At 37.5% G+C, this 27335-nt stretch overlaps 3 protein-coding genes across 6 annotated transcripts; all 3 read left to right on the top strand.

The window, feature by feature from the left end:
• The first annotated feature begins 382 nt into the window (after positions 1-382).
• LOC122833073 (P2Y purinoceptor 13-like) lies at positions 383-1540 on the top strand. Its single transcript, XM_044120371.1, has 2 exons — positions 383-422; positions 540-1540. The coding sequence occupies exons 1-2, from the start codon at positions 383-385 to the stop codon at positions 1538-1540; spliced, it is 1041 nt and encodes a 346-aa protein (XP_043976306.1).
• A 2546-nt stretch (positions 1541-4086) lies between these two features.
• Positions 4087-9662, top strand: LOC122832455 (P2Y purinoceptor 13-like). Of its 2 annotated transcripts, none has more exons than XM_044119248.1 (4): positions 4087-4239; positions 6332-6530; positions 6629-7018; positions 7318-9662. In XM_044119248.1, exons 2-4 carry the CDS (start codon positions 6351-6353, stop codon positions 7807-7809), a joined length of 1062 nt encoding a protein of 353 aa, XP_043975183.1. In that variant the 5' UTR covers positions 4087-4239; positions 6332-6350; the 3' UTR covers positions 7810-9662. The 2 variants fall into 2 exon arrangements, with proteins under 2 accessions (XP_043975183.1, XP_043975182.1); XM_044119247.1 differs by lacking the exon at positions 4087-4239 and adding an exon at positions 4290-4574.
• A 3762-nt stretch (positions 9663-13424) lies between these two features.
• Positions 13425-26790, top strand: mfsd1 (major facilitator superfamily domain containing 1). 3 transcript variants are annotated; one of them, XM_044119244.1, is made up of 17 exons: positions 13425-13647; positions 13810-13862; positions 14070-14182; positions 14314-14356; positions 14447-14514; positions 14788-14896; positions 15922-16024; positions 16400-16498; positions 16806-16917; positions 18658-18714; positions 19318-19474; positions 20046-20143; positions 20265-20377; positions 20496-20543; positions 20747-20813; positions 25921-26029; positions 26166-26790. In XM_044119244.1, the coding sequence occupies exons 1-17, from the start codon at positions 13479-13481 to the stop codon at positions 26223-26225; spliced, it is 1578 nt and encodes a 525-aa protein (XP_043975179.1). In that variant the 5' UTR covers positions 13425-13478; the 3' UTR covers positions 26226-26790. The 3 variants fall into 3 exon arrangements, with proteins under 3 accessions (XP_043975179.1, XP_043975181.1, XP_043975180.1); XM_044119246.1 differs by lacking the exons at positions 25921-26029; positions 26166-26790 and adding an exon at positions 23539-25761 and having other exon boundaries at positions 13427-13647; XM_044119245.1 differs by lacking the exons at positions 25921-26029; positions 26166-26790 and adding an exon at positions 22515-22833 and having other exon boundaries at positions 13427-13647.
• The last annotated feature ends 545 nt before the right edge of the window (positions 26791-27335 follow it).

Genomic DNA, 27335 nt, shown 5'->3' with positions numbered 1-27335 from the left:
TGATACAATTTAAAGTTTTTACATTTCATGTATTTTATTTTATTTTTTTAACTGAGGTGATATATTTAGGCGAAACATTTGCTGTTTAGATATGGTAATTTAAATTTACCTCTGTCATTGTTGAGGATAACTCAGATTAAAAGACTGTTTGCCGACTCAAATGAACCAAAAATATTTTCATCAAATTTAGTTTAACCTCATACACTTTGGTTCTTGGTCTCTAAACTCAATAAAAGACAAAAAGACTAGTTTTGTTTGTAAAACATCATCATGTATCAAAATAAATATATAAGCACTATGCTGGTTGTTTTCTTTTTTTTTTTTTAAATCCTCCTTTATATTATCTTCCAGTTCAAAATTTGCATGGAATAAATAACAGATAATGGCTGATTACCTGGATCCACAGATTAATACTGACCAAGGTGAGAAGCTTCATCCATCACGTGGGTCAAAAAATCAATTCTCAATTTAGCTGCTAGTACTGAAATTATTTTTAAAATAACATTAACCACTTTGACCTTTGCTTTTATTTTCCTCAGATGAAGCGAATCCATCCCTCCATTCATCTCTCAATCAATCGGATTGTGAGAGGTTTTCCCACAACCCTTACATAGTCCCAACTCTCTTCTTTCTCATGTTCCCCATTGCCTTGTTGTTGAATCTCGTGGCAGCGTGGGTATCTGTGCATCTGAAGTCGACCTCCACCTTCGTGGTGTATCTTAAAAATCTCGTTGCTGCCGATATAATTATGACCCTGATGATCCCAATGAAAGCTGCAGCAGACTTGCCAACCACATGGGATACGATGGCTGGACCAACATGCCGTTTTTTTGCCGTCATTTTCTACAACGCACAGTACACGTGTATCGCTTTGTTGGGGCTCATCAGCCTGGACCGTTTCTTTAAGATCGTGATGCCACACAGCAGGATGTTTGGGCAAAGTCTGACCGTGAGCAAAGTGATATCCGCCGCAGTCTGGCTGGTTTTGTTCGGAGGTACAGGTTTGCCAAATATCCTCCTGACTAACAAATCCGTGGCCAACGCCTCATTAATCACCACGTGCATGGTTCTGAAAGGCCCAGCAGGAGTGCAGTTTCACGAACAAACATCTCTCCTCCTGAACACATTCTTTTGGTTCGTCAGTGTGGTCATTGTGGTTTGCTACATCTGCATCGCAAACAGAGTCGTCCAGTCGTACAGAAACTCCGGCAGCAACAACAGCCAGGGGAAGCAGAAAATCAAACTGCGAGTCTTTCTCGTCATCATTGTGTTTTTCATCTGCTTCGGCCCGTACCACATTATCAGGATCCCGTACACTTCTCAGCAAGTCAGCTACACTGACACAGACTGCTCTCAGACCTATGAACATCTAAGGTTTGCCAAGGAACTCAGCCACTGGCTCGCTACAACCAACATCTGCATGGATCCCCTGCTCTATGTCTTCCTTTGTCGAGAGTTCAAGGAAAAACTAATGTCAATGATGAAAAATTGCTTTAAAGCGCCAGAGAAACAAAAGCTCAAAGACGCGTTGCCTTGTTGAAGCTGCAGCTTTATGTAGTCATGTCATTATGTGGTTCTTAAAGGGATGAAATGAAGAGTATTTTGTGAAACATTATATTCCGTTTAGGTAGTGTGTCTTATTTTCCTTGCTTGCTTCCTTTATAAGCCTCTATTAAAATGACAGATGACCTTCAGATTGTCCTGTCACCGTTTTACAAACCAGTCAAAGATGGAAAATATTTCATTAATGTGACCTCCTTCAATCCCATCCCAGCCTGTAGTGCCTCCCCTGTGGCCACTCCGTGTTGACAGTCTTCCCCTCCGAGTTGGAGGTATGGACTGATTTTTTTTTCCATGTTTTTCGCTCAGATTGACCAGTGGATGGGAAAGTTTGCTACATCAAAACTTATTTGGCAAATGTATATCCATTTCTTGTTTTAGTCATTAACTCTTTTTTGAAAAAGCCAAAAAGCAATTTAATCTTTTTTTTCTTATCTGAAATGAACAAAAGTTTTTTTTCCCCAATTTTACCATTTCCATCAATCTTCTCTAAAACGTTAATAGAAACATTGCTTCAGACCCTAAGAACACTTCAAATGTAAAATGTGGATTATAATTGGCAAAATTAAAATCCAATTAATCTTAATTTTATTATTAATTGTACCTATAACCATGTGTACAGGCGTTTAGGCAACTACACAAGGGGCCTAAACGCTTGCTCTCATACAGCTCCACCTATTTCCACAAAGATCCACCTTGGAGATGTAGTCTCCCGCCGAGCTTCCATCTCACAGAGCACCCCTCTATCACGCCGTCCCCACTCGACTAGCAGAGGCAATTAGCCAACAGCTTGGAGTCTACTGAGCTCACCGTATGGACCACTTCTCAGTCCAGTGGCCCTAATAATGATTGTAAACAACAAAATGGAGAAGCACTGTTGTGATGCTGAAGGAGGAGTGTTGGAAAGAGCAGCAGCTTCTCAAAGAGACAGAAAACATCAAATTATTTCTAAGACATGTTTGATATATATACAGCATTTCTAGAACAGCTGAAGGTAACATAGTTACTTGACTGTGGTGTGAAACGGTGCAATATGCCTGGAGAATACATAACACAACCCCAAGAGGAAACACTGTGGCATTTGTGAGTCGTGTCCTCTCCAGGTACTTTTTCTGTGACAACACTGCAACTTTTCTCTGTTATTCTGTTATTAAACATCGTCTGACTTTCTTTTGATAATAATATGTTGTTATAAACCCAGTCTTCATGTGACCTCACCTTCTCACTTAATTATTTGCTTTTCTCGATAATATAGAATTACTGAGAAAAAGTCAAAACATTTTTACTTTGAGGGTCACTGCAAGCATTCAGCAGGCCGAGTTTGCTTAATCTTCGTTGGTGTGGACAAAGCTTCCGTGAAAAGTTGTAACTGTGTCACTGAGGCAGCAGTTTAGTTGCTCTGAAATAAATACCAAGTGGTTTCTGACCACACTACATATAGCGCCCCTAAGTTGCAACGCTCACCAGGCAGCCTGGCTTTGCTGTAAATAAAATAGCATGCTCGGTACCAGAAACGTAAAGCAACATATTTGCTTACGCCACAGAAACACGAGGCAGATTTACAATGATGTGATTAAAAAAAATCATTTCATATCAGCTATGATTTGAGCTCGGATGTCGATGCAGTTTGCAGGTCATGTCACTTTATTTGTCTAAAATGCTAACATCACTTTATAATATTAGGATGCAAAATGTAGCCGGTTTGAGAAGTTAAGGAGCGTCACGTTCTGCTAATATTCAGTGTCTCTATCAGCAGCTGCAGTGGTTTTTGTGTGGTTTACTTTAAGATGTACAAGTCGTGTGCAAGGTGACTTCAGTTCCACTGCTTTAAGAACTCCTCCTTAAAGTGAGAGAAATTATATTGGAATGTTGCACATTTAAACAACCCAATAAACACCCTTAAAAATAAACTTCCTTGTCATTTGTTTGATGGATCTCAAATTATATCTGAGATATAAAACTGGAAGTATGTGCAGATTTAAAATAGATATTAATCTCACTCACAGTTGAGGCTGGCTGAAGAGCAACATTTTTTTTTTCTTTAGCATGCATACTATCTATTAGGCACGTTCTTTCCATCTGTCATAATTCCTGGGTCAAATCCAGGGAAAATCACACAGGAAGTCACTTTGGACAGTTCTCAGGAAAAACAAAAATTTAACACAGAGGGCAATTGAGTCGTGAAAGCAAAACTTGATTTGCAAACTGGAGGATATCATGTATTTTCATTTGATTATTATAATATTGCACTAATAAAGTGTACCAAAAAAAATGAAATTATATAAATTTCTTTAATTTATTTTGAGAAATACGATCAACTCCGTTGTGCCTTTTAGAAGATTAAAAAAAAAATGTCAGTGGCTTTTTTATTTCATGCCCTCACCAAAAACCACTTTCTGTTTTAGACCAAGATAAACACATGTTGTAGTGTAAAGGGAGGTGCAACATTGTGCTGGCGGTCTAAACTCTTGAGAAATTTGCTCTTGGTTTAGCATTTGGCTGTCGACAGCTTGTGGGGCTGACAGAGGCAGAGGGACTGGCACGGAGTAGAACCAGACTCTCAGCAGACAATTGGAACAGGAAGCAAGGAAGGAAAGGGTCTTTCACCCGGAGGAAGACTAGCTAACTCATTGGGATTGTGACAAGACAGCCTCACAATAACTCCAGAGACCACCCATTGTAAGAGCGTCACACACACACACACGCACACACACGGATAGACACACAGTTAAAAGCAGAAAAGCAGCAGGAGGGACAAAGCTCAGAGTAACAGGGAGACTCAGTCCTAATATTAGTAGCTGTTTTGTTTTGGGTTTTTTTACTGGTAAAATACCAATGCTGATAAAAAGAAACAGCTTTTTCCTTTTTGTTTCAGCCTTTTTTTTGTTGCATCTTTTTAAGTTGCAGTAAGAGAGGAAAAGGGAATTGAACTTTTCACTTCTCTGTTTGTTTGTGAAATCGTGTACTTTTCACCGCTCTCGTTATTCTTCCAATGCCCTCTGTCACAACAGCAGGTAAGACTCGACTTTTCATTGGCACAAAATATCGGTTGTATGCAAAGAATCATGTTGCAGAGCAAGCTTAGACCATCCATTGTTTGAAAACATTATTTACCCTGTCGCAGCGCCTGCTCTCTGCTTCAGCGTTGCTCCTTACATTTCACACACACTTTCAGGTGGGGCAGATGTATCTTCAAACAAATATGTTCATCAAGTAACATTTATTTGGCAATTGCATGCCATTTAAATGAAACCAACATAATTTGCTGGCAGATTATGTTGCTGATTCTTCATTTTTCCACAAAAAAATAAACCTTTAGTGGAAAAATTGTGTTTTAATTCAATGGTTTGAATATTACTGTCTTTATCTTTAGGACTGATTGATTTACATCAGGTTTTCACCATCTTGGATTTGTACACAGACATTATTATTAAGCGTAACAACTGAAGGACAGGTAAAACAGTAGCAGCTTTGCAGTCCGCAGGGTAATTCTTTTGCATATTGTACTTCAAGAAATAGGGCACATGTAGATCATCCAAATTCCTGTAAAAAAGGAACAAATAATAGTCAATAAAGCATGCAGTTCCTGAAAAAGTTTTTATTTGTGTTGCTTCTACTGGAAGTTATTGTATTGAACAACCTGCTTTACATGTATGAAAATGTCCTTAATGTCACAGATTGCCTGGAACTAGTCATTGCTTCTCTTTGCCATCTTGTATTTGTTGTGGTAGATTACGCCCATGTAAGGATGCAGAAGTGAAACATAACCTGTAAACTGCTGTCAATCTATGCATCCATCCATCCATTTTCTTTACACCCTTCTTCCCTAAATGGGGTCGGGAGGGTTGCTGGTGCCTATCTCCAGCTGCGTCCCGGGCGAGAGGCGGGGTACACCCTGGACAGGTCGCCAGTCTGTCGCAGGGCAACACAAAGACTTACAAGACAAACAACCATGCACACACACACTCACACCTAGGGAGAATTTAGAGAAACCAATTAACCTGACAGTCATGTTTTTGGACTGTGGGAGGAAGCCGGAGAACCCGGAGAGAACCCACGCATGCACAGGGAGAACATGCAAACTCCATGCAGAAAGATCCCCGGCCGGGAATCGAACCCAGGACCTTCTTGCTGCAAGGCAACAGCTCTACCAACTGCGCCACTGTGCAGCCCCTCAATCTATGCATCTATTTGCAAATCTGATTCTGATGACGTCAGTGCCTCACCAGCTATGAACCTCACCGCACGTCACTGTTAATAAGTAAATGCTGGGGGCGTTATATGTGGAATGTGGCAACAAGCAAGTCAAAGTTATTTTCTATTATGTAGTAAACAGCAGAAGAATTTACAATTTAATGGTCATACATAATGTAAAATAGGGATTTGAACCTAACAAATGGGATTGGAGTGCATAACATTTTTCCATCGTGCGACATTAGTCAAATTGGATTTTTTTTTTTTTTAAAGGAAAAATTAAACTACAACAAGAGCATAAAACAATGTGCCATGGTTCAAGTACTGAGGTACGGGTTCGTTATTATACAGATAAAACCTGGAAGCTGGACAAAATGAAATTAAAATGCATCTATGAAAAATGTGGGGACAAATTGAGGAAGTGATAAATTGACCACAAACCATTGTTAGTCAAAAGATGCAAGTTTAGGTGGTACATTCAAAAATTCTCAAAAGCACTTCATCATTTTCACTTCATCTGCAAATGGACCTGATGTTCTTCAAGTGACCGGTCGTGTATGTTATCGTCTTTTCAAAGGTTCACTTAGGCTCAGAAGATGAACGCCACGGTGAACGTCTCCAAGGAGTGTGATAGAGATACCAGTGTGACATCTGTGATATTCCCAGTTCTCTACAGCATTCTTTGTGTCGTAGCCCTTGTGCTGAACTCTTTGGCTGCGTGGATCTTCTTCAGAATTCCCAGCAGCTCAACTTTTCTGGTCTTTTTAAAAAACGTGGTAAGCTCTTACTTAAGAACATAAGTTGCTATTGATGCAGAGTAGTTGGAAACAACAATAATGATTAAAAAAAAATACATTTCACGTTTTACCAACAGGTGGTGGCCGACTTGTTGATGACTCTTACCATCCCTATCAAAATCTTGAGTGATGCAGGAGTGGGTTTCTGGCAGCTGCGGGCCTTCTATTGCAGATTCTCTGCTGTTCTTTTCTACATCACCATGTACATCAGCATCTTATTGCTGGGCCTCATCAGCTTGGACCGCTACCTGAAGATTGTAAAGCCCTTCGGAAAGTGTGCCCTGCAGAAGGTTCGGGTCGGCCAGAGACTGAGTGCAGCAATATGGATTGTAATGCTATCTCTGGCCCTGCCGAATGTCATTCTCAGCAACCAGACCCCAAAACCCTCGGGGGGCAAACTGAAATGCTCCTCCATGAAGGACGTAGCCGGCAAACAATGGCATGAGGGATTTAACTACTTCTGCCAGGTAACCACTGTACAAATATCTTGAGAAACAAGTTTTACTTGGATTCTTAACAGTTATTTGATGTATCCAATAGAAAGTCGTCCCCATGCTTATGACCTAAGCATTTAAAAGCATTTGCTTCAACTCCTAGCAAATGGGGCGCATTACTCTACCTATATACCACATCACTTATTTAAAGGAATCAAAACTGCATAGCCTTAGAACTACTTTCAGTCAGGATTAATCCACTAACAACTCAGCTTGTAAAGCTTTGGCGCCAGATGATTGGTTGTTTCATGAATTATACGTTTCTGTTTTAGGTCATCTTTTGGGGCACGTTTGCCTTGATGGTGTTTTGCTACACGTTCATCAGCAAGAAGGTCTATGAATCCTACAAAGCCTCAAAGAGCAAATCTCAAGCTGCAAATAGAAGAACCAAAGCCAAAGTCTTTGTGGTGGTGGGGGTATTTTTCATCTGCTTCGCCCCTTTCCATTTTGTACGAGTACCCTATACACTGACACAAACCCGCGACAGCAGCGACTGCCGAGCAAAGACAGCGATCTACATTGCCAAGGAAACCACACTGTGGCTGTCTGCAACTAATGTCTGCCTTGACCCACTTATTTATGTCTTCCTGTGCAGAGTGTTCAGGAAGAGACTCATGACCACGTTCTGCAAAGAGACTCAGGAGTCTTCCAAATCCTCATTAACACACATGGAGATGTCACAAATGGACCACACTATCAGACTGTCGCACAATGACACATCGCACCTCAATCAAAGCACATTATCCTCAAGTTTCAACTGCTGATGTCTTTCATACCTGGAAAGACTAGTGACTCATCGTCTAGTGTTGTCGTATGGGGCAGTTCGTTTTATTAGAAATCCTGCACAAACTCTTAAAATAAGCAGACTGTGAATGGACCCTGACAATTCGGATCTGTCAGTAATTTCAGTGTCTGTTATTTCAGCGAATATCATGCAAAAATGTTTTTTGCTTACTCATTCGCACATTTCCTTAACAAAGCTTACTGTCAGTTTCTGCATCCTGTGGTTTAATCTTGTTCAAACTGCACTTTTCCTTAGTTTAAGACTTATCGAATCGGGGTAAAAATAATGTTGACATAAGACACGTTGTAAAAACCTATTTGTCAAAGAAGAGCTAAATAAAAATAACTGTAGCAAACCAGAATTTGTTAAAAGCAATCTGATGTTGAAAAAAATATGGTACTAATCGTTGAATTACTAATATTTTTGTATAAGCACAATATATTTATGTCTTAGTCACACAGTAGTCATTTTGTTTCTCTAAAGCTCATTTGGATAATTATGTAGCTTAGCAGATGATACCACACTTTTTACATGAGGTAAAGACTGTGGTATACTAGCTATACCAGCTTTCAGATCTTATTCAAAACTAGTTTTGTACATGCAGATCTAGCTTTCAGATTCCAGGTCTGAGTTTCGGGGCTTGAATTAAGCATCTCATAAATAGACCTTTTTTAAAAAAAAAAAAAAAAAGTTAATGAGACAAGGGGTCAGATTACCAGTTGTTGTGAGCTGGCTGCATGTTATTGGAAAAGAACAAACATGCTATAGTACGCTTACAAAACTACTGGTAATTTTAATAACATGACGTTCCAGATGGTTTCTGTAAGCACTAATGTAAGACTCATAGGGTCTCATCTGGGTAGATTTTATGATAAGTGACCCAGTTCTGTATGTTTGCAGTGCTGTTTTAGTTTCATCTGCCTTGTGCGTGATTGTAATGTACACTGTAAATATGATCACAAATAATAACATTATGGAGGGAATATAGAGGGGTAATGTGGACATTATGGAGGGTAACATTTTTTTTTTAGGACTGTTGTTCCATTCTACCACAGAAATGTTCCAAATGCAGGAAATTGTACATTCTAAATCATATTCTGAAGCACTTTTCAATCACCACACATTTTTTTCTGTTATTGCAAATAAAATCTATTTTGCTTTTTACTGCTATGTTTCACAGTAAAAGGTTGTAACAATTAAAGACAACTCATAGCGGTTGTCTTTACATACTACCACAAGTGCTCTGAAAAGATTACCACAAAAACTCTTTTGTTGGTAAACTGATCTTGTCTGATCTATCTTTAAAAAAGATAGATCTTTTCTTATCACATGGAAACATGTATAAATAATGAAAGTCAAGTATTTCACTGACTAAATGCTGTAATTAGACTAAATGCAAGTGGGTTTCAACAAAATGTACATTAACAATCGCACAACTGTACTTTAAGCTTTTGCAAAAGTGTGGGATGTAAGAAAGACTGATAATGTTCCTTTTTTTGGATTTTCCTTTTCATAAATAGCTTCCTATGTTTTGTGACAATTTATTACACGATTTATTATCCTTTTGTCATTATAAGTAAATGTAATTTTACTTCAAAGATAAGATTCTACTTGTAATAAATTCACCCCAAATTCTGGAAAGCTAGTTTATGCATGGAGAACTGATATGGACATGGTACTAGAAGTCATTGTTTTATCAGTCCACTCTAACCTGAGCTGTTCCTCTGTAAAGTTTTTTTCTGGTTGTAATGGACATGTGTATTTAATGTTTGCATCAAATTTTCTTTATGTCAATGGATAATTATTTTTCATAACTTTTTATTAACATTGTACAGTGGCAAAAAAGCTAAAAAAAAATATATATATATATATAAATGAATAAATAAGAATGAAAAAAGCCCATCTGTTTTTTTAATACATCACATTACAAACTGGGAGCTTAAATGTTGAGACAGGGGTGCGAAATGCCAAAAGAGCCAGACGCACTAATCAGAGGAGATGTGGAACAGCTGTGTCCAAATGAAAGCAGTGAAAAGGAGGAATAGATTAAGACAAAGGGAGATGAAATAAGGCTAAAAAAATCCAAAACCAAAAAAAAGAGAAAAAAACCCAAATACAATAGAATAACCCAATATGCAGAAATGAAATGAAATCCCCAAAACACAGAAATTAATGATGAAATTATAAACACAAAAATGTAATGAATTTATATAGCCAAACCCTACTGATAATAATCAACAAGTGGAGTTGACAAGATCTTCTCTAACCATTACAAAAACCCAAATACTTGTGGATTCTGACAATCTTGAGAAAAGAGTTCATTGGGAAGGACCTGGTTGTGATTGGAGAACTTGTTTGATGCATGAAACATACAGCTAACTCCAGCAGTGGGTGACCTGACAGAGCTAAAGCCACTGAAACAATGGCTGCATTTTGACGACAAGTGAGAAGAAGGGTAAATGTGGACAAATTCAATTTATCACATTTTTGTGTGCTATTTTGCAGCCCAACCAGAAATAAAATCCCTAAAAAGTGCAGAAAATAAATTAGGTATAATACTCCTTTTAATTCATAATTATTTCCAAAAGGATTACTAGCACCCCATAGCTTAAATCTTGTGAAATAAAAAAATTGTAAATTGCACATTGAAATTATTGACTTGGAATTCAAATATGGTGGTTATGTGGTGTACTGATCTGGGCGCACCTCTTATCTGTTGATGGAAAAGGTTCCATCCTATATGATAACCCACATGACAGAACCAACGACACAACAAGCTCAGAAAATTGTGAGACTTAAACCGGGAGACTTTGCATTTCATGAAGAACTTGTGTGTTTCTGACCAAGGCAGCATTAGAGCCACAGATGAAACCAGTGTCATTGCATAAAAGAAGTCTCCTGATTGGCTTTACAGGGTTTAAGCAACCTCCACCCTTAAGCACTGTCTAATGTCTGAAGATTTAAAATTAAACTTATTTACCAACACAAACAATTGCTGCAAGCTTTTGACGTTACCGGTCACGTTATTGCATCAGCGTTCAATTAAAGCAGGAGAGACAAAAATGCAAATGTGAAATAAAATTACTTTCTCCAACTCTGCCACTACCAAGAAGTTAGGTCTCAAGACATTCACAAACTAGTTCTGCAGGATTAATGTCACCTGCCCCATGGCTTATAATAGTGTGTACATGTGAGTTTGATTAATGCAATAATGCCATATAAACTCTCTCCGACCCACTCTCTATCAGTTACGACAAAAGCTGGTATTTGGGCAGGAAATTAATGAGCTGCAGTGCGACCAGAGCGCCGACCGCGGCTACAGGAAACGCAATTTGTCACCCTTAGATTAAATTCTCTGACAGATGACCTTGTAATCGTGAACTACTAGAATTTTTAAATGACATTCACGGAAATTAAACCCACCATGTCAGAGAGTAAGAAGAATGAGAATAAATGTCCATGAGGACTGGTCAGCCATGTGCCTGAGTGTTGGATAAGCAAATCACAAAACAGGAAGTTTCTACACGTTTCAGATTGTCGCAGAAACACGGATAAACTGAATAACGCTGAGAAGACAGTCATGAACATGACAAAAGTAACAAAAAATAATTCGATAATATGCTGTAAATTCTTTAAGCATTTCTCAGTAAAGTCCGAATTACAAAGAAGAAATGTATCAAACCTTTTCCACCTCACTTTAAGTCTCGCAACAAAATAAGGGACTTGACTTTTAGGTTGTAGCTCAGCTGAAGCAGTTGTTAGTCACCCTAACCAACCACAGGGTAAACCCGTGGGGAAAGTTTCTGAACCCAGTAGGGCAGCAGTGCAGCTTCCAAAACAACTCCCCCATGTTTATGTGTGTTACAGAGAGTTTAAAAAAATCTACGCAAAAAAATGAAAATATATTTTGCTCAGTGAAAGCAATGCTTAAAAGCTCGTTAACATGCATCTGGTTATTTTCAAACTTTGCTTTTGAACAAACAGGCTTCATGGGGTCAAACAGTAATAAGCTGTAGATTTAAGGAACATTGCTGCACAGTTTTAATGACAGGAAAATTGATCTGCACAGCTGGTTCTGCATACTAAATTACACATTACACTGACATTACACTGAATTGATTTTGCACACTTTCAACTTTGGAGCTGGATATACCACCGCTACTGATAATAAAAGCTATGAGGTAATCTAGATAAACAATGTGGTTGTACACCGAATATGAACAAATTTCAGGAACCTTTGGAATTTATATGTTGATAAGATTTCAAATAGAAAGGGTGTAACAAATATAAAACTACACATATTACATTTATACTAAAAGGAAATCAACAGTATTTATAATGAACAAGAACATGCAAATGCAAAGAAGCACCATAAACTCATTTCCTATGCTTTACTGATGTAAATTAGCACTTAAAATGCTAATTTGCATTAGCATGTTGATTCAATGATAAATACATCTATTTATCATCTAATGATAAATAGATTTATCATTCAATCTATTTTAAATATATACATTTATATTCTGTTTGGTTTAAGAGGGATTTGCTCACTCATTTGTAGGACAAATATAATCCAATGCAGTCAATGCATACGACCAAAACCCATCTCAACCACAAGAGGGCAGTAGAACATTGAAAAAGATTTCTGTTCTACCGTGTTATCGATGGAATCTGATTTACGTTGTGATTTGTAATGTCCCCGACCGTCTCTGTTGTGTGTTTTTTTTTTTTATCTTCCGGTAGTAAATTAAATACTTATTTTGTAAGTATACCTGTAGCTCTTATTTTGTAAGAGCTACAGGTGTTTTTTTTATTTTATTTATTTTTTTGCTTGTTTATTTGTTTTGTTTTCCTATTTTGTTGATATGTTATGGTGTGTCAGACAGGTTACTGATTTGTGTAAATGCGTGCGCATACGACAAGTTGCAGAGATAGCCGTACCAGAATATTGTCTCTACAGAAAAAGGCACATTTCTTAAGAAATAAGAGTTTCCATTTGTAATTGCTCCCACTTCCACCTGCTTCAAAAATAAAAGTGGTAAAGTCACCTTAATCAGTTTTGTACGTTCATGGGCAAACGTAAATTTGATAGAAATATGGTTTTTCAGAAATCATGACCAAAAATCATGTTTTCTGTGTCATTGAAAAAAGAGTGTTCACTCCCCCCGTTGTCCAGATGTTGCCAATAAACAGCCATGCATCTTTAAACCTGTCTTGTGATCAAGAAGCTGGGAACATCTCCATATATGGTCCTCACATCCTGTTTTGTATGTTGTCAATAAGTTTTCCAAATTCCTTATCCACTTATAAAATGCAAAAGCAGAGCATTATTTCTTTATCTTTCACACTTTCCGCTGTTATTGTGTACCTATATCTTGCTGACGGTTATCTGTCCAAAAATACAGTTTAAATCAAGAATGGTAAAGACGCCGTGAATTTTTAACTTAAAAAGGCAAAAGAACGTCAAGAAACATCTCCCCATTATTTCACAATCTGTTGCAACGCAAAGCTACATAAAAATATCGATTCATATTTCAACGCGCGCTCCCGCGACGTGCCCGCTTTAATTTAAAGCCACGTGATCTCTCTGGTTGGGTCATATGATCTTCTTCCAGCTCTGTGCCTGCTTTCCTCAAACAGCAGCCGAACATGGCGGACTTTGAGGAGCGGGGTTCGCTGTTGGGAGACGAAGATGAAGTCCCGCTCGCCGGTCGACAAGAAGCTAGTGGCCCCGGAAGACCAATGTCCGCCATCTGCGACCCCAGCCACCTCCTGCACCGAGTGGTCGTCCTGGTTTTTATGTGCTTCCTGGGATTCGGTGAGCAGCTGACCAGCCATTCATTGTGAAGATGTTGACTTGGCATAAAGTGAAAGCAAGACTTGAAACATTTCCAGAGGGCGTGGGATGGGATTGTTGTGTTTCTCTAAAGTGAAAAATAATACGTTCACATTATATGATACTTTTTGGCGTTTATTTCAGGGAGCTACTTCTGTTATGACAACCCAGCAGCTCTTCAAACTCAAGTTATACAGGTAATTCAGCCTCTTGGCGTCCACTGTTGAACACCGTTGTAGAAATTTTAGTTTCCTTTTGTTTTTATCCCTAATTGAGATGTCGACTCGAATGAATTTCACGACGCAATTCTGAGGAACCTTATTTTCTGCGTTACTAATATGCCTATTGATTTAAAATGGCTTACTTACTGAACAAGTTTTGTTTTTCCTTTTTTCTGTTTCCAGGATATGAACTTGAACACTGCTGAGTTCATGCAGCTGTATGCCTGGTATTCCTGGCCAAACGTGGTCCTCTGCTTCTTGGGAGGATTTCTCATCGACAGGGTTTTTGGCATCAGGTACTATAGAGAGCCAGGTTGCTCTGGTTTTGTGCTGAATCCTTACCTTGCATCCTTACAATGAAAGAAGTGAAACCTTCTTTTTCAATGCCGTCTTGATTGAGTTTTGTTACGCATTCTTGTTTCCATAGGCTTGGAACCCTCATCTTTTCTCTATTTGTCTGTATTGGACAGGTTGGTTTGTGTTAAACTCTTGATGTGAAATTGTCACTTTAAGTTTTTATTTTCTTCTTTTAACTGTTTTGTTTTGAAACCTCTTCACAGGTAATATTTGCAGCTGGAGCATGGGCCAATCATTTTTGGCTAATGGAAGCTGGACGCTTTGTATTTGGGTAAAAATATTTAGCTTTTCAGAATCTATTTTAGTCGCTAAAAACTCACACGCAGTTTTTCACACGAGCTCCAAATCTAACATCTTTATTGCTTTATTCAATTGATCACCTCACTTAAATTCTCATATTTACCCAATTAAATCCAAATCTCCGAAGTGAGGCATAGCTTAACAGATACACAAGTTATTTATGCCAAACATTGACTTGTTTTTAACTTTCACACAGATCTTATCTGTTTATATTTTGTTTTTTTTAAACTGTTTTCTTTGACAGTATTGGCGGAGAGTCGCTAGCTGTGGCCCAAAACACGTACGCGGTGAACTGGTTCAAAGGCAAGGAGCTCAATCTGGTCTTTGGTCTTCAGCTCAGCATGGCTCGACTGGTTGGACATTTTCTTAATTTTTTATTTTTATTTTAATCTTTGTATCCATTGGGGATGATTGATTAGTTTGCAAACTTGTTAAATTGTTTGTCATTTTGTTGCAATAAAGCAGGGGTCCCCAGAGTGGGTCCTGGAGGGCCGGCCTTTTGTATATTTTAGTTCTCACCTTGATTTAACGCAGCTGGATCCAATGATGGTTTGTTAAAAGGCCTAGAAGAACGTTGAAATGCTGAAAAGGTTGTTGGTGCCACCAGGGAGAGAACTAAAACATGCAGGATGCCGGCCCTCCAGGACCCACTTTGGGGGCCCCTGCATTAAAGCCTCATGTGTTTCAATAGGATTTTGTATGACAAGCCATAGCATTGTAGTTCAAAATTGGGGAAATGGGAAGAAGATGATTATTTTACAAATAATTATCTGAAGCATGTTTTGGTCCAATTGTACTTGGCTCTCAATGACTTTTCTTCAGCTGCAAATGTTTTGGTGTATGCCTCACCCAGTTTTTCATCTCTCTAGACCAGAGTTTCCCAACCCTGGTCCTCAAGGCACACTGTCCTACATGTTTTAGAGGTTTTCCTGCTTTAATGTGCCTGATTCAACTGATTGCAGTTCAACAAACTATTAGTCAGTCATCAATTGAAATCAGCTGGACTGAAGCAAGGAAATACCTAAAATATGCAGGGCAGTGTGTCTTGAGGACCAGGGTTGGGGAAACTCTGCTAAAGATGGACATTTTTGCACTTTTTTTGTTGTTTTGTTTTTGTAAAAACTGCAGACAGAATACTAGACGGAGAGCGTCTGCACTATGTTTTACCAACGGGCATCAAAGTGAAGGGGGCCGAATACACGCACATGCCAATTTTTTAAAGATTTTGTCAAATGTTTCTTCCACTTCAAAGATGTGTACTAGTTTGTGTTCACTTATGACATAGAAGCCGAATTAAATGCATCTAAGCCAGTGATTTGACTGTCCTGTACGCAAGGGTGTGTGAATACTTTTGAAGAAACGCTCTCCTTTCCCGTAGGGCAGCACAGTGAACATGAACATCATGGGTTGGGTGTACAGTAAAGTTGCAGTGGCTGTTGGTTCCTCCGGACACACGGCGCTCGGGATATCACTCATGATAGGTAAGTAATACACAATTGTGTGTAAAACCGCCGGTTTCGCTTGGGTAGGCGAGGGTTTAACCTGAGCTTCTGGTTGCATGTTTTATCGCTGCATGTGTCTGACTTACCGAGCCCTTCGCTCGTCTCGGGTAACGTAGAGAAGCAGGAAAGGGAACTAAAAGTGCTACTCGGCACCTCGGCTGAGTCATGTGGGGTGTGAAAAGCTTTTTCCTCGCGCGCGCAGAAGCGCTTCTACTTTTGCTCATCTTTGAAGTACTGTTGGTTTAACTTTATCATCTGACCATTACTCAGTTGTCAGGAAATGTTAAAATAAGTATTTTGTGTTGTGTTCTAGAAGTCTTAAGACTTTCTTTTTTGTTTTTTCCTTTCTGTTAGCGGCTGGAACCTGTGTGTTTTCTCTAATCTGTGCCTTGGTGCTGGCATTTTTTGATAAGAGAGCAGAGAGGATCCTTCACAAGGAACAGGGAAGAACGGGTAATGTTAAGATAACGCCTTTGTTTTTATCTTTGTTCTTGCTTAACACTCATCTGTCAATACAAATCAATCCAGATTGCAAAAAAAAAAATACAAAGTTCTGTTTTTCTTGTTTCTTTACCTGAACTGATAAGTCTCTTTATCTTATGTGCTGAAATTGATTTTTATTTACCCATTCCTTTTGAAACCCAGATCATTCCAGGATTGTGTTAAAAAAAATTTTTTAGTCAGGTTTGTGTTTTTCAGATGAGCTGTTGAAATAAAATGAAGGGCTGAAGCTGATATCCATATTTATCTTCTGTTTTAGGCGAAGTTATAAAGCTGACTGATGTGAAAGATTTCTCCCTGTCCCTGTGGCTCATCTTCATCATTTGTGTGTTTTACTATGTCGCCATTTTCCCCTTTATTGGACAGGGCCAGTAAGTATTTTAACTTTTCCCCTCGCTAAGATGCACAAATCTATCGCTGTCAAGTTGGTGTCGTTTATAGTAAAAAGAAAAAAGTCTGAATAGTGCTTCTTATCTGTCCTCAACCATGTGGTCTAAAATACTGGAGATATCACTCAAATGGTGTTATCCACTTTTGTTTTGCTTTTTTTAAAAATCCATTTAATCACCACCCTAGTCATTTTTCTCCTCATCACAAAACATTTCACCTTTTTATTGGTGTGCCACTTTATTTTTAGGCCGAGTTCTAGTTTCACATCGGGCTAACGTTAAAAAAAAAAAAGTTATCAGTAACGATATGAAGTGATACTTCTGTAATGAAGAAGTAAATCCAAGTAAATGCACACACTAGTGAACTCTGACCACTGAAGCACAGCTGCTGTGTTTTTTTCTAAAGAGCTCTCCCAGTTCCTCATTGTTTAAAACCATAAAGCACAGTTATTTAAAAGCTATGGGACAGTATGAGATTTACATGGCAAACCATGACACAAATATTTTTAAACTGCATGTATGTTTTTGTTATTTCAACCAGAATACCAACCACTTCTCTAAAATGATATATACTGTAGCTTGCTAGTGGTGTAGTTGGAGCCCTCAAATCCAGCTCTGGAAAGTAGGAAGCGATCACTGGACTGAACTCCACTGAAAACATCCTGGTTATTCCACCAAATATTGATTCCTGAACTGTTAAAATATTGGTTTTATTGTTTCTAAATGAATATGAACTTTTTTGTTGCATTATTTGAGGTCTGAAAGCGCTGCGTCTTTTTTTTTTTTTTGTGATTTTGACCATTTCTCATTTTCTGCAAATAAATACAAAATTTTGTCAAATTCAGATATGTCAGTAGTTCATAGAATTAAAGAACAATGCTTGTTTTATACAAATGTATACCTATAAAAAGAAACTTATAATTTTAAGTGGGTTTGTATACTAAATTCCAAGTGTCACCAAAATATCCCAAAAAAGCCTTTAATTTATTTTTTTTATTGATGCGATGTGAAGTCTCATAATACATTTACAATGCAAATAGATTTTGGCATTCGGTATGTAAGCTATTTGCTATCCCAAAACGTTTTCTTTCAAAAAACCAAAGTAAACCTCTAAAAAATGTCTGGCTTAGATACAGTACCCAAAATGTATTTATTTTTATTTTTTTTGTTATTTTTGGTAAGTGCCTTACAAAAAAATGTCGTCATAGCAACTTCCCTCCATCCTTTGCTTCTTCCCCTTTATACCGACTATCACTTTTCTATACAGTGGCATTTGCCCCAGGAATCAAATCCTGCCACAGCAGGTGCTTTATTGCCGGGCTGCCTGAACGCAGCGTGTGCATCTCAAAGATGCTCGTAGTTTTAACAAAACTGCTTTTTTTTTTTTTTTTTTTTTTTTTGGGAATGAAAAACAAGTTCAATCACACCACCAGAAAATGCAATGGGGCCTAAAAATGATAATAGGTTTGACGGATGGCTTTGTTGTGGAGGGAAGACGTGTTGGTTTGCCCTCAATGAAAGACAAAGATGAGCTGACGACTGCCAGGGCTTTCCCACTGAGACGCTGTGCTTATGAAACAAATGTTTGAAACGCAGGTGGAGGGAGAATGTTTAACGTTTTAGAGGATTTATTGTCATGGGAATAAAATCACTTTTATCTCCCTTTGTGTTCATATAAGCAGAAGAACTTACACTTTCTGTGTCTTATCGTTTGTCTTTCAGGGTATTTTTTATTGAAAAATTCAACTTCTCCCCAGCACAAGCCAGAGCTGTCAACAGGTAATTAACTTTTTTTTTTTTTTTTTTTGTCCTTATAGAGAAATGTGTACTATTTTATTTTAGTAGAGTAGTTTAATATTATTGTATAGGCTTAATGTCTGAATATCTTTATTATTCATGAACACAAGCTATAGAAATTTTGACCACCTTATAACCAAATGTAATCTTTAATTTGACTTGATTGTTAATCACAATTCTTTATTTATTTGAATTGCAATGAAAACAACAATCAAACGTAGTAAATATTAATCGGTATATGAGGTAAGAACCTCACTAACAGAGACACTGGAGGCCCGAAGGGAATTGAGTGAAGAAACTAGCTTTATTTACAGACCAGCTAAATAGTTTTCTAACTTTATGAATCACGAGTTAACGTTAGACTTCAACGTTGCCCGATTGAAGTGGACACATTAACACTGTTAAATGAGTAATGTCTGCACAAAAATATCCAATTACCATTCTGCTTTTTCCATCCAATTGCAACTCCTTTTTTTTTTTTTTTTTTTTTTGTTTTTTTGTTGTCCCCAATTCCTCAAAGTAACTGTAAACACTGTAAATTTTATTTATCTATTGTTTTGTTTTTTTTATTTTTTTTTTTCCCAGCATCGTGTACATCATCTCAGCTCCCGCGTCTCCAATTCTCGGTTTTATCGTCGATAAGACTGGGAGAAATATCGGCTGGGTCTTTGCTGCCGTCATCGCAACACTCTGTGCTCACATGATGTTGGCTTTCACCTTCTGGAACCCGTGGATTGCTATGGTAATACACACAGTCGCTTTTAATTTTTAAACTCCGATTAAAATGTGTCTACTGTACAGAAACTGTGTTGTGTTGCAGAATAAATTGCACACAACAAAAGAAAAATTCTCAGTCCATTTTGCATCATATTAAACGTCCCCCCCCTCACCCATTTATTACCAATAGAAGTGAATCTTTAGATGATGGCCTGAATTATTTAGATGCACCTGTGAAAGCTTTCTCTGCAGGATGTCTCCTCCCTTACTATTGAACACTTTAACAGCTGAGTGTGCGAACAAAAACAAAGCTTTAATTAAAGCTCTAGATTCAAAACTTAATTGTTTTGCGTTTGAACATTTAGCACGCCACAATTAAATGCCTGATGAACCCCGCTAATATGCATCATTATCCCGCTGTGCTCTGAGTGATAAAATGAAGCCACTTTCCAACTCCAAATGCTTTAGCTTCTGTTGAATATTGTTAAATCCTGAGTGCAAATAACTGAGACTGCATAGCTTCAATTTACTGTTCTTTTTTTTTTTTTTTTTTTTTTCTTATGTAGATCTAATAGAAATCATTTCTTGTCTTCCAGTCCCTGCTGGGCCTCTCGTACTCTCTGCTGGCCTGTGCACTGTGGCCCATGGTGGCCTTCGTGGTGCCTGAGCATCAACTGGGAACAGCCTATGGCTTGTACGTACTTTTTAAAATTATTTTTAAGTTTAATATTTTGTTGTTGGGATTAATATAGATATTCATTGCATTTTGAACATAAGGTACTGATGTTGTGTGTCCTTCTTGGTTTGCTCACCAGCATGCAGTCCATCCAGAACCTGGGGCTTGCCGTCATCGCGATCTTAGTCGGAATCATTGTGGATATAAGAGGATACCTGGTGTTGGAAGTGTTTTTCTGCTCCTGCATTTGCAGTCAGTTGGATTCAGTTTGTCCTCAAGTTTTTTTTTTTTTTTTTTAACCTTTAGACTGCTTCTGAGTGACATTTTTGTTTTGTTCCCTGCACTGACTTCTCCCCACTTTGTCTTGCAGTTGCGCTGATGGCAGTGGTGGGGTTGTACATTGTGGATTTTCTTAAAGGTAGTTGGAGCCTGGAGTTTTCTCTACCCGTGTATTTCTTTCAACTTATTTTCTGTTGTGCATTTCCTCTTTTCCTTTTCATTCTCATGACATCTCTTCACTTTCCCCCATCATTTCTTTCTTTTCTCCTCCTTTATTCAGCGAGCTCCACCGCTTATCGCTAGACTCATTACTTTTCTCTGTCACGATCTCTCTTCCTGCAGGTGGAGGTTTGAACCGGTCAGCTGCAGCCAGAGCCAAACTCCAGAAGGAGACGTCTACAGATGCAGAGTGAGTATCCTTAATCCGTCCTCTCTCCCATCCATATACCTAATATTCAGACTGAACGTTTCCTCATCTGTTCTACTGAGATTCATAAGATTTCCTAGTCAAATCACACGATTATTCATTGATTATCAATTATTCTCATCAGTTCAGATTTTTCATTTAGGCCCATTTATACAAAATTAGAAATGCTTTGAGATGTCAATAAGCAATTGAATTTCTTTAAGTAATATAAAAATTAATTTCCTAAAATGCCTTAACAGGATCTACAGACAAATGTTTAGGTTTTTTTTTTTTTTTTTTTTACCCCTCCAGGGAGTCTTTTTGTGGGCTCTAGTGTCCCTTTATACACAAGTAGGCTGACAGGAGAGGGGGGAAGACATATGGCAAATGTCGCCGGGTCCGGGAGTGGAACCCGCGTCGATGACTTAAGGCCTCCAAATATGGGTCGCGCTATCCCCTACACACCACAGCATGCCCCATAGTTTTTTTTTTTAATCTTAAATGCAAAAGATATATATGCTTGTACACTTTAGGCTCAATTACTACTGATTATGTTCTTGACCATTTACTTTAGCCGTACACTCCAGCTAACGATTAATCTATTATTGAAATAATCCTCAAATAGTTTAGTAACTGCATCATTGCGATTAATCGTTGCAGCCTTCAGAGGTTAGTTGTAACCTCTGAGTTTTATATATTATTGTATTTGAGCTGCAAATTCATATACAAACACCCTAATGCATGAGTCCCATTCAGAGACATGCCAGCCTAAGGTTTAATGATCGAACACTAACAGTTTACAAGTCTCAGTAGCACATTTCAACACCCCTTTAGAAATGTTGCATTGAACAGGTTGACTCATTAGACTTTATTGAGCTTTTAGGTAGCCTTTACAGCACACTTGCTAATAGCCCTTCTGTTTATAAAGGCAAGCATGCGTATTATAAATGTAAATGTTTATGTACATGTAGTACATGTTGTAAGCACTCTGTGCTTTTTAAAGTTTGAGGCTCTTACGACTTTAGCCTTACTGATGTCTGGAGATGCTAACTGCTTAAACTGTTAGTTTCTAAACGCTTTTTTTCAGGAGTTAATGACCTTATAGAAGGGATGTCTAACTTAAGTGATGTATTAAAACGTGCTGACATGCGACACTAGTTGTGTCCTGAGCAGGAGTTTTTGTCCCTACATCAGTCTTCAGCATGTAAACAGTATTTATTGATTCAAATGTTTTTAGTCCCTGTCTGAGGTTCCTTCTAATTAATCATTAATAACTTTGCAATTTATGTGCTTAAGTACTCTGTAGTTTTAAAGTGTCGTAAAATAATACATCTATATAAATATGTTATTTTTATTAATACTCTGGTTATGTTCAACTTGGGTCACCCAGCACTTTGTTTTTTGGCAGAGAATAATATTTTGAGTTTTGCAGGAATGCACCTTGGACATTATTAGCTTCAGCGTTAAATGAATTCATATTCAACTCTTGCTTACAATTTATTAAGAGAAGCGAGTTAAAGTGCTACGCTAACGCTAGCATGTTTCTGCATCAGGGAGCCCTCATTTCATGCAAAATATTTAAAATCATTTTTCCAGGCAAACACGTTGACAAAACGTAAGGAAGCAGTTGTCTTACAGGTCCTTTCCGTTGAACATGACCTGTGACATAGCTGTTTGTTTTGAATCTTCTCTTTGATGGTGCAGCGTTGGAGGCGACCCGTTACAGTAGCTCTGTAACCAAGTTACTGTTGGAGCAACATTTTGAGATTGTCAAACAGAAGACTAAGACGACTAACGTGTCCAGAGAGTCCTGGACTGCTGAGGTGTCACAGATCCATTTCAAGAATGTGGTATTTTGTTTCGCTATAAATAGGGATGCACAGATGTGAGGATTTGTGCCGATTATCGGTAACCATTTTTAATATTGCTGGTATTGGAATATAACTATCATTTACCAGTACTTTATGTTTTTCTGTATTGTTTTAACACCATTTGAAAAATAAAATGGCAACAAGATGATAAATGTCAGTTGTTCATATTGGCCCAGTTTTATCTATCGGACTGATGCAATATGTTAGACGATATTTAACATAATCGCCAATACAGATATTAGTGCTGATTGTGCATCAGTAAGTATAAAGCTGGTGAGTTTTCAAACCTATAAATTTATGGAAGTAAAAGATAGGTTTTTTTTTTTAAGATGAGGCATTATCCAGTGAAGAGCTCCAAAGATTAATTGAATCAACCATCATAACGATGCAGTTTTGTAAGCTGTGCACATCTTTTTTTTTATTTTTCTAATTGATTGAGAGCCCTCTGGTTCACTGTATTAAACCAGACTGTACATCAACAGGTCTTTGAAGTTATTTACTTGGAGTTCATATGCCAATCAAAAATGCACCAATTGGAGCACAGATCCAAAACTTAGGACTAGATTGGAACAAACCCATGTAATACCCTCAAACACGATTCAGGAAATATTATTATTATTATTATTTTTTGTCTACTTCTCTTCTGGCTAACCTGCTAGCTTTGAGGTTCACACATTTTGCATGTCACTTCTACACTTCCCATTCATTGCATGAAATATTTCACAATTGCCATCAGGTTATATCTATCTCTCTAAAGATCTAATGTGTCTAAGCTAAATTGTTTTGTATGTTGGACATGAGACTCTTATGGGCTGACTAATATGATTTGCTTCATTTTTGTGGCTGATATTTTCCAGATGATGCTGAGCGAACACACATGGTCCTGGGCTTCAGAACCAGCAGGTTGCACTGTCCACCCCAGAGCTTTCAGTCTGCGGCCAATTGGGCGGGACTGCGGTTCTGGCTCCGCCCAGTGACGTCATCTGTGGCTCTTCGCACCTGAACTGACTGGCTGTTGCTTAACCCTGTGTTGATATAAAGACACTGATAAAGACACATCTCAGTTTGGACATAAATACAACTTCTTCTCACCTGACTGCAGCTCCACCTGCTCTTAATAACAACTAACTTGTGTATGTACAGAAAGAAGTTTCTTAACTGCTAGAAACCTAAAGCTTTTACAAACTGTCAAGGGGAATGGTGCTTAAAAAGTCCTTGATTTATTAATATTTTTTTGGTTTTAATTTAGAAAATAAGGATCCTATTTCAGTTCATGCAAACTTTGAGTATTGTATTTCCAGAAGAACTTGTTTAGCTTATGACATGTCAGCGTTATCACTGCCAAACCAAACTCTCATAATGGAGTCAGCACACTTATTTTCTCGCTGTAAGCTTTAGTCGGACGCATCATTGGCCTTTTAGTGGATAATCTCCAGCAGAGCATGGCTCCTCACTGTTTAAGCTTTATTGCTTGGTTATTTTATTCCCTAAACTCTTTAGCCGCTTTTCAATGAGCTATGAAGTTCATAAGAGTTAATTTCCTGTCGCATCATCTATTAATGCGCAGATATAAAAAGAGAAAACGGGCCCGCTTTCGAACGCATTTAACTGTGTAATGATGCTCAGCTTTAGCGTCCGTAGACGCATTTTTAAATGTGACCTTTTATAATAATAATCTTTTTTTTTTTTTTATCTTCAAAAAAAGATTTAAATGTTTCATGGATTTTTGTCGTTTAAACTCAGGTGATTCAGTTGAAGTTCAAAGCGTTCGTGCTCTTTAAGGTTGAAACAAAAATATCTGCCATGGCCAAATTGAAAGTGGAGAAAAATCTATTTCTTACATATTGATTGTGGTCATAATGTTTTGTATATTTTATATAAATGCAAAAAAAAAAGTGTAACAAAGCACCTTGATAGCTGGAAGAAAAAAAAGACACTTAAAATGATCAAATTAAGATAGAAAATGTTGAAACGCTATTAATTTATTTTTTAGAAAACGCAGAACAAAGGTCAAAGCATTTCTGACAAAGAATAGAATTAAAATTACTTGAATGGAGAGAATATTGTAAAACATGAATGACTATTGAAACACTACATCGATTCAGTCCAACTGAATTGATGTATTAAGTTTTACTTTTAAAATTCAAATACCTAAACCACTTGGGCACTTTATCTCAAAATCAAAAATCTATAAATCAATCAGTGAATCAAACTTTACTGTAGTTTCAATGAAAGTTTTACAAACGTTAAGTAAACAGATACTAGTAGTAGGACAGCTGGAATATTGAGACTCAATCAGAAGTCAGGAAGCACTATAGGCAGATATAATGTTAGAACATTAAAATTTTTGTTGGAATTAAAAGTTTTAACCATTTGGAAAAACTTTATTTTCATAAAGAATGAAATGTCTTTCAATCTAAATAAATGACTAGAACATAAATGGAAAAAAGAATCAGATTTCACAAGAGAATCGAGGCTAAAGAAAAGATCAACACACTGAGGTGCTTAAAGTCTTTATGACTTAAAAGCTAAAGCAATGACACGAATGAAAGTTTCAGCACTTTTTTTATTTTTATTTTGGAGAAATAACCATGAAAAGGTAACTGACTGCATCTGTAGCAGATAAGCTCCCCATTCTTCACGATGCCAGAAGGAAACTTCTAACGTGTGTTAAATTTAGCAGCTGATCTGTGTAAATATGGGTGAGAAATGAATTATGCAAGACTTGTTGAAGCAAAACATTTTTAACCATTAAAGTGGGATTTTCATCATGAATTAAATATTTTCCAATTTAAAAACTGGACTGAGTTTGAAGACCGTAAACAAAATGAAACCAAGACACTATTTAAGAAAAACAAAACTTCCAGAACCAAACCCAGGTTAGAAAGATAACTTAAAAAAAAAATAAAAACTCAAAACTAGTGAGTCTTGGAGGCTGTTTTAGTGAGTTAACACTTGTTGCATTCAACTGTTGATTTGCTGAAATGATCTGAGAAGTACCGATTATATAATGTTTGAAGAATCAAATACTTGCAACCAAGTGCTATGACATTTTTAATAAACATAAATTATTTGTTAAACTTTTGAATTCCTTTCTTTTCTTTTCTTTTTTTTTGTTACTGCAGCATCTCTTCTACATTCTCCTTTTTTTTTTTTTTTTTACTTCTGCTTGCGTTGATGCTGTTGTCGGTGTGGCCGCTGGAAGGTTTATTATGCCCACGTTGTTATTATTCCTACAGGAGGAAAAGGCAGCCCAGTATGGGGATGCAGGGTGGAAGTGCAGCTAGACTGTCATCCATGTCTGCTTTTGGTTTGCGTAACAGGTACCTTTCCAGGCTGGGAGCAAAGGTATGATCACATTTAGTCAAACGGGGAAAAAAAATGCTTTAAATTTGCTGTACAATCTCTTGTTGCCTGCATCTTTTTAAAGAGGGGGTTTTAGTAGAACACTGGCCTGTGGTCTGTCTTCTGCTTGATTTCTCAGCTCCCAGATCACTGCTCTACCCATCTGTCAACGCTTGCCCACAGGAGCGTTCTGAAATGACACTCGCCATTCATCTGTCTGCAGCGCAGTAAGCTAACTCTGTGGCTCGAGACAAGTTTGCACTGAAATAGGACGATGCTTCAAGAGTCACGTTTTGTACAGAATTGTTTTTGCACTTTATGACGTTTTCATGTTACCGACTGTTAACATTTACAGGTGAATCTTTAAGGAGGTCACTTTATTTTTTGATTTTTTTTTTTTTATGACGCTCGTTTCTACTGCACGTATCCATATGTACTGGGTTTGTTGAACACTTGAGCTGCCCTTTAGCAAAGTCGAACCAAAGATGTTTTTCTTCCAAGTATTAATCTCGGGGATCACCTGTTTTGTTTTTACCTTTTTTAGGTTTATATCCTTTGCAAACAGCAGAGGGCGCTATTTCACTCTGTTTACCACCGACCATGGAATTGCTTTGTTTTAGTCGAGCAATCAGTATTTAGTTTGATTTTCTTCATGTTTTCTAAACTACCACGTAAGAATTGGTTGAAGCATTTTGAAGTTCTTTTAATATGTTGATGATTTTTTTAATATATATTTGAAATAATAAAAATATTCTTAAAATCAATTGATGTTTAGTGAATTTTTTTTCTCCGAAAATTTAATTTAGCCTAAAATGTAGAGTTGAGGGTTTTTTTAATCTCTGGTTTTACTCATGACTTTGAAAAGAAAAGAATAAAGTCAGCAGTTTTTTTTTTGAACGACTATTGCATTCGCCAGAGTAAACATGTTCCCTAAACTCTTATATTTGCTTAGTCAGGAACTGACACATTGGCCATTTTATGGACTTATTCTTGGATGGTTCATTTTGCACATCATCTCTTCCAGAACCTAAAGAGGGCATTCCCTCTTAAAACACAAAGCATTTGGAGCATTTATGGCATAAAGCAGTGCACCAACTTAAGGAAAATTATACATAGTTCTCAATTTTTTTTTAAATAATTTTTTTAAAGCATGTCATTCATTCATCCAGACTCTCGTACTCTATTTCTTATAGAAACGGGCATAACCAACAGCTCTCAGAAGTTGTCTTAACAGTTGCTGTTCACAGATGCTCTCCATATAATCTGAGCTGGAGGGGTTTTTTTCCAGTGCAGTTGCAGTTTCTGTCAA

The sequence above is a fragment of the Gambusia affinis genome, linkage group LG06 (genome assembly GCF_019740435.1).
Source record: "Gambusia affinis linkage group LG06, SWU_Gaff_1.0, whole genome shotgun sequence".
NCBI lineage: Eukaryota > Metazoa > Chordata > Actinopteri > Cyprinodontiformes > Poeciliidae > Gambusia > Gambusia affinis.
This window is presented reverse-complemented; position numbering and strand designations above follow the sequence as displayed.

What these genes read in the sequence shown, in the direction of transcription:
- LOC122833073 (XM_044120371.1), top strand. Translation starts at nt 383, where the DNA reads ATGGCTGATTACCTGGATCCACAGATTAATACTGACCAAG. An exon ending in ACAGATTAATACTGACCAAG is followed by an intron (nt 423 to 539) that starts GTGAGAAGCTTC and finishes TATTTTCCTCAG; the next exon opens with ATGAAGCGAATCCATCCCTC.
- LOC122832455 (XM_044119248.1), top strand. Translation starts at nt 6,351, where the DNA reads ATGAACGCCACGGTGAACGTCTCCAAGGAGTGTGATAGAGATACCAGT. An exon ending in TGGTCTTTTTAAAAAACGTG is followed by an intron (nt 6,531 to 6,628) that starts GTAAGCTCTTAC and finishes TTTTACCAACAG; the next exon opens with GTGGTGGCCGACTTGTTGAT. An exon ending in GATTTAACTACTTCTGCCAG is followed by an intron (nt 7,019 to 7,317) that starts GTAACCACTGTA and finishes TTTCTGTTTTAG; the next exon opens with GTCATCTTTTGGGGCACGTT.
- mfsd1 (XM_044119244.1), top strand. Translation starts at nt 13,479, where the DNA reads ATGGCGGACTTTGAGGAGCGGGGTTCGCTGTTGGGAGACGAAGATGAA. An exon ending in TATGTGCTTCCTGGGATTCG is followed by an intron (nt 13,648 to 13,809) that starts GTGAGCAGCTGA and finishes CGTTTATTTCAG; the next exon opens with GGAGCTACTTCTGTTATGAC. An exon ending in AGCTCAGCATGGCTCGACTG is followed by an intron (nt 14,897 to 15,921) that starts GTTGGACATTTT and finishes CCTTTCCCGTAG; the next exon opens with GGCAGCACAGTGAACATGAA.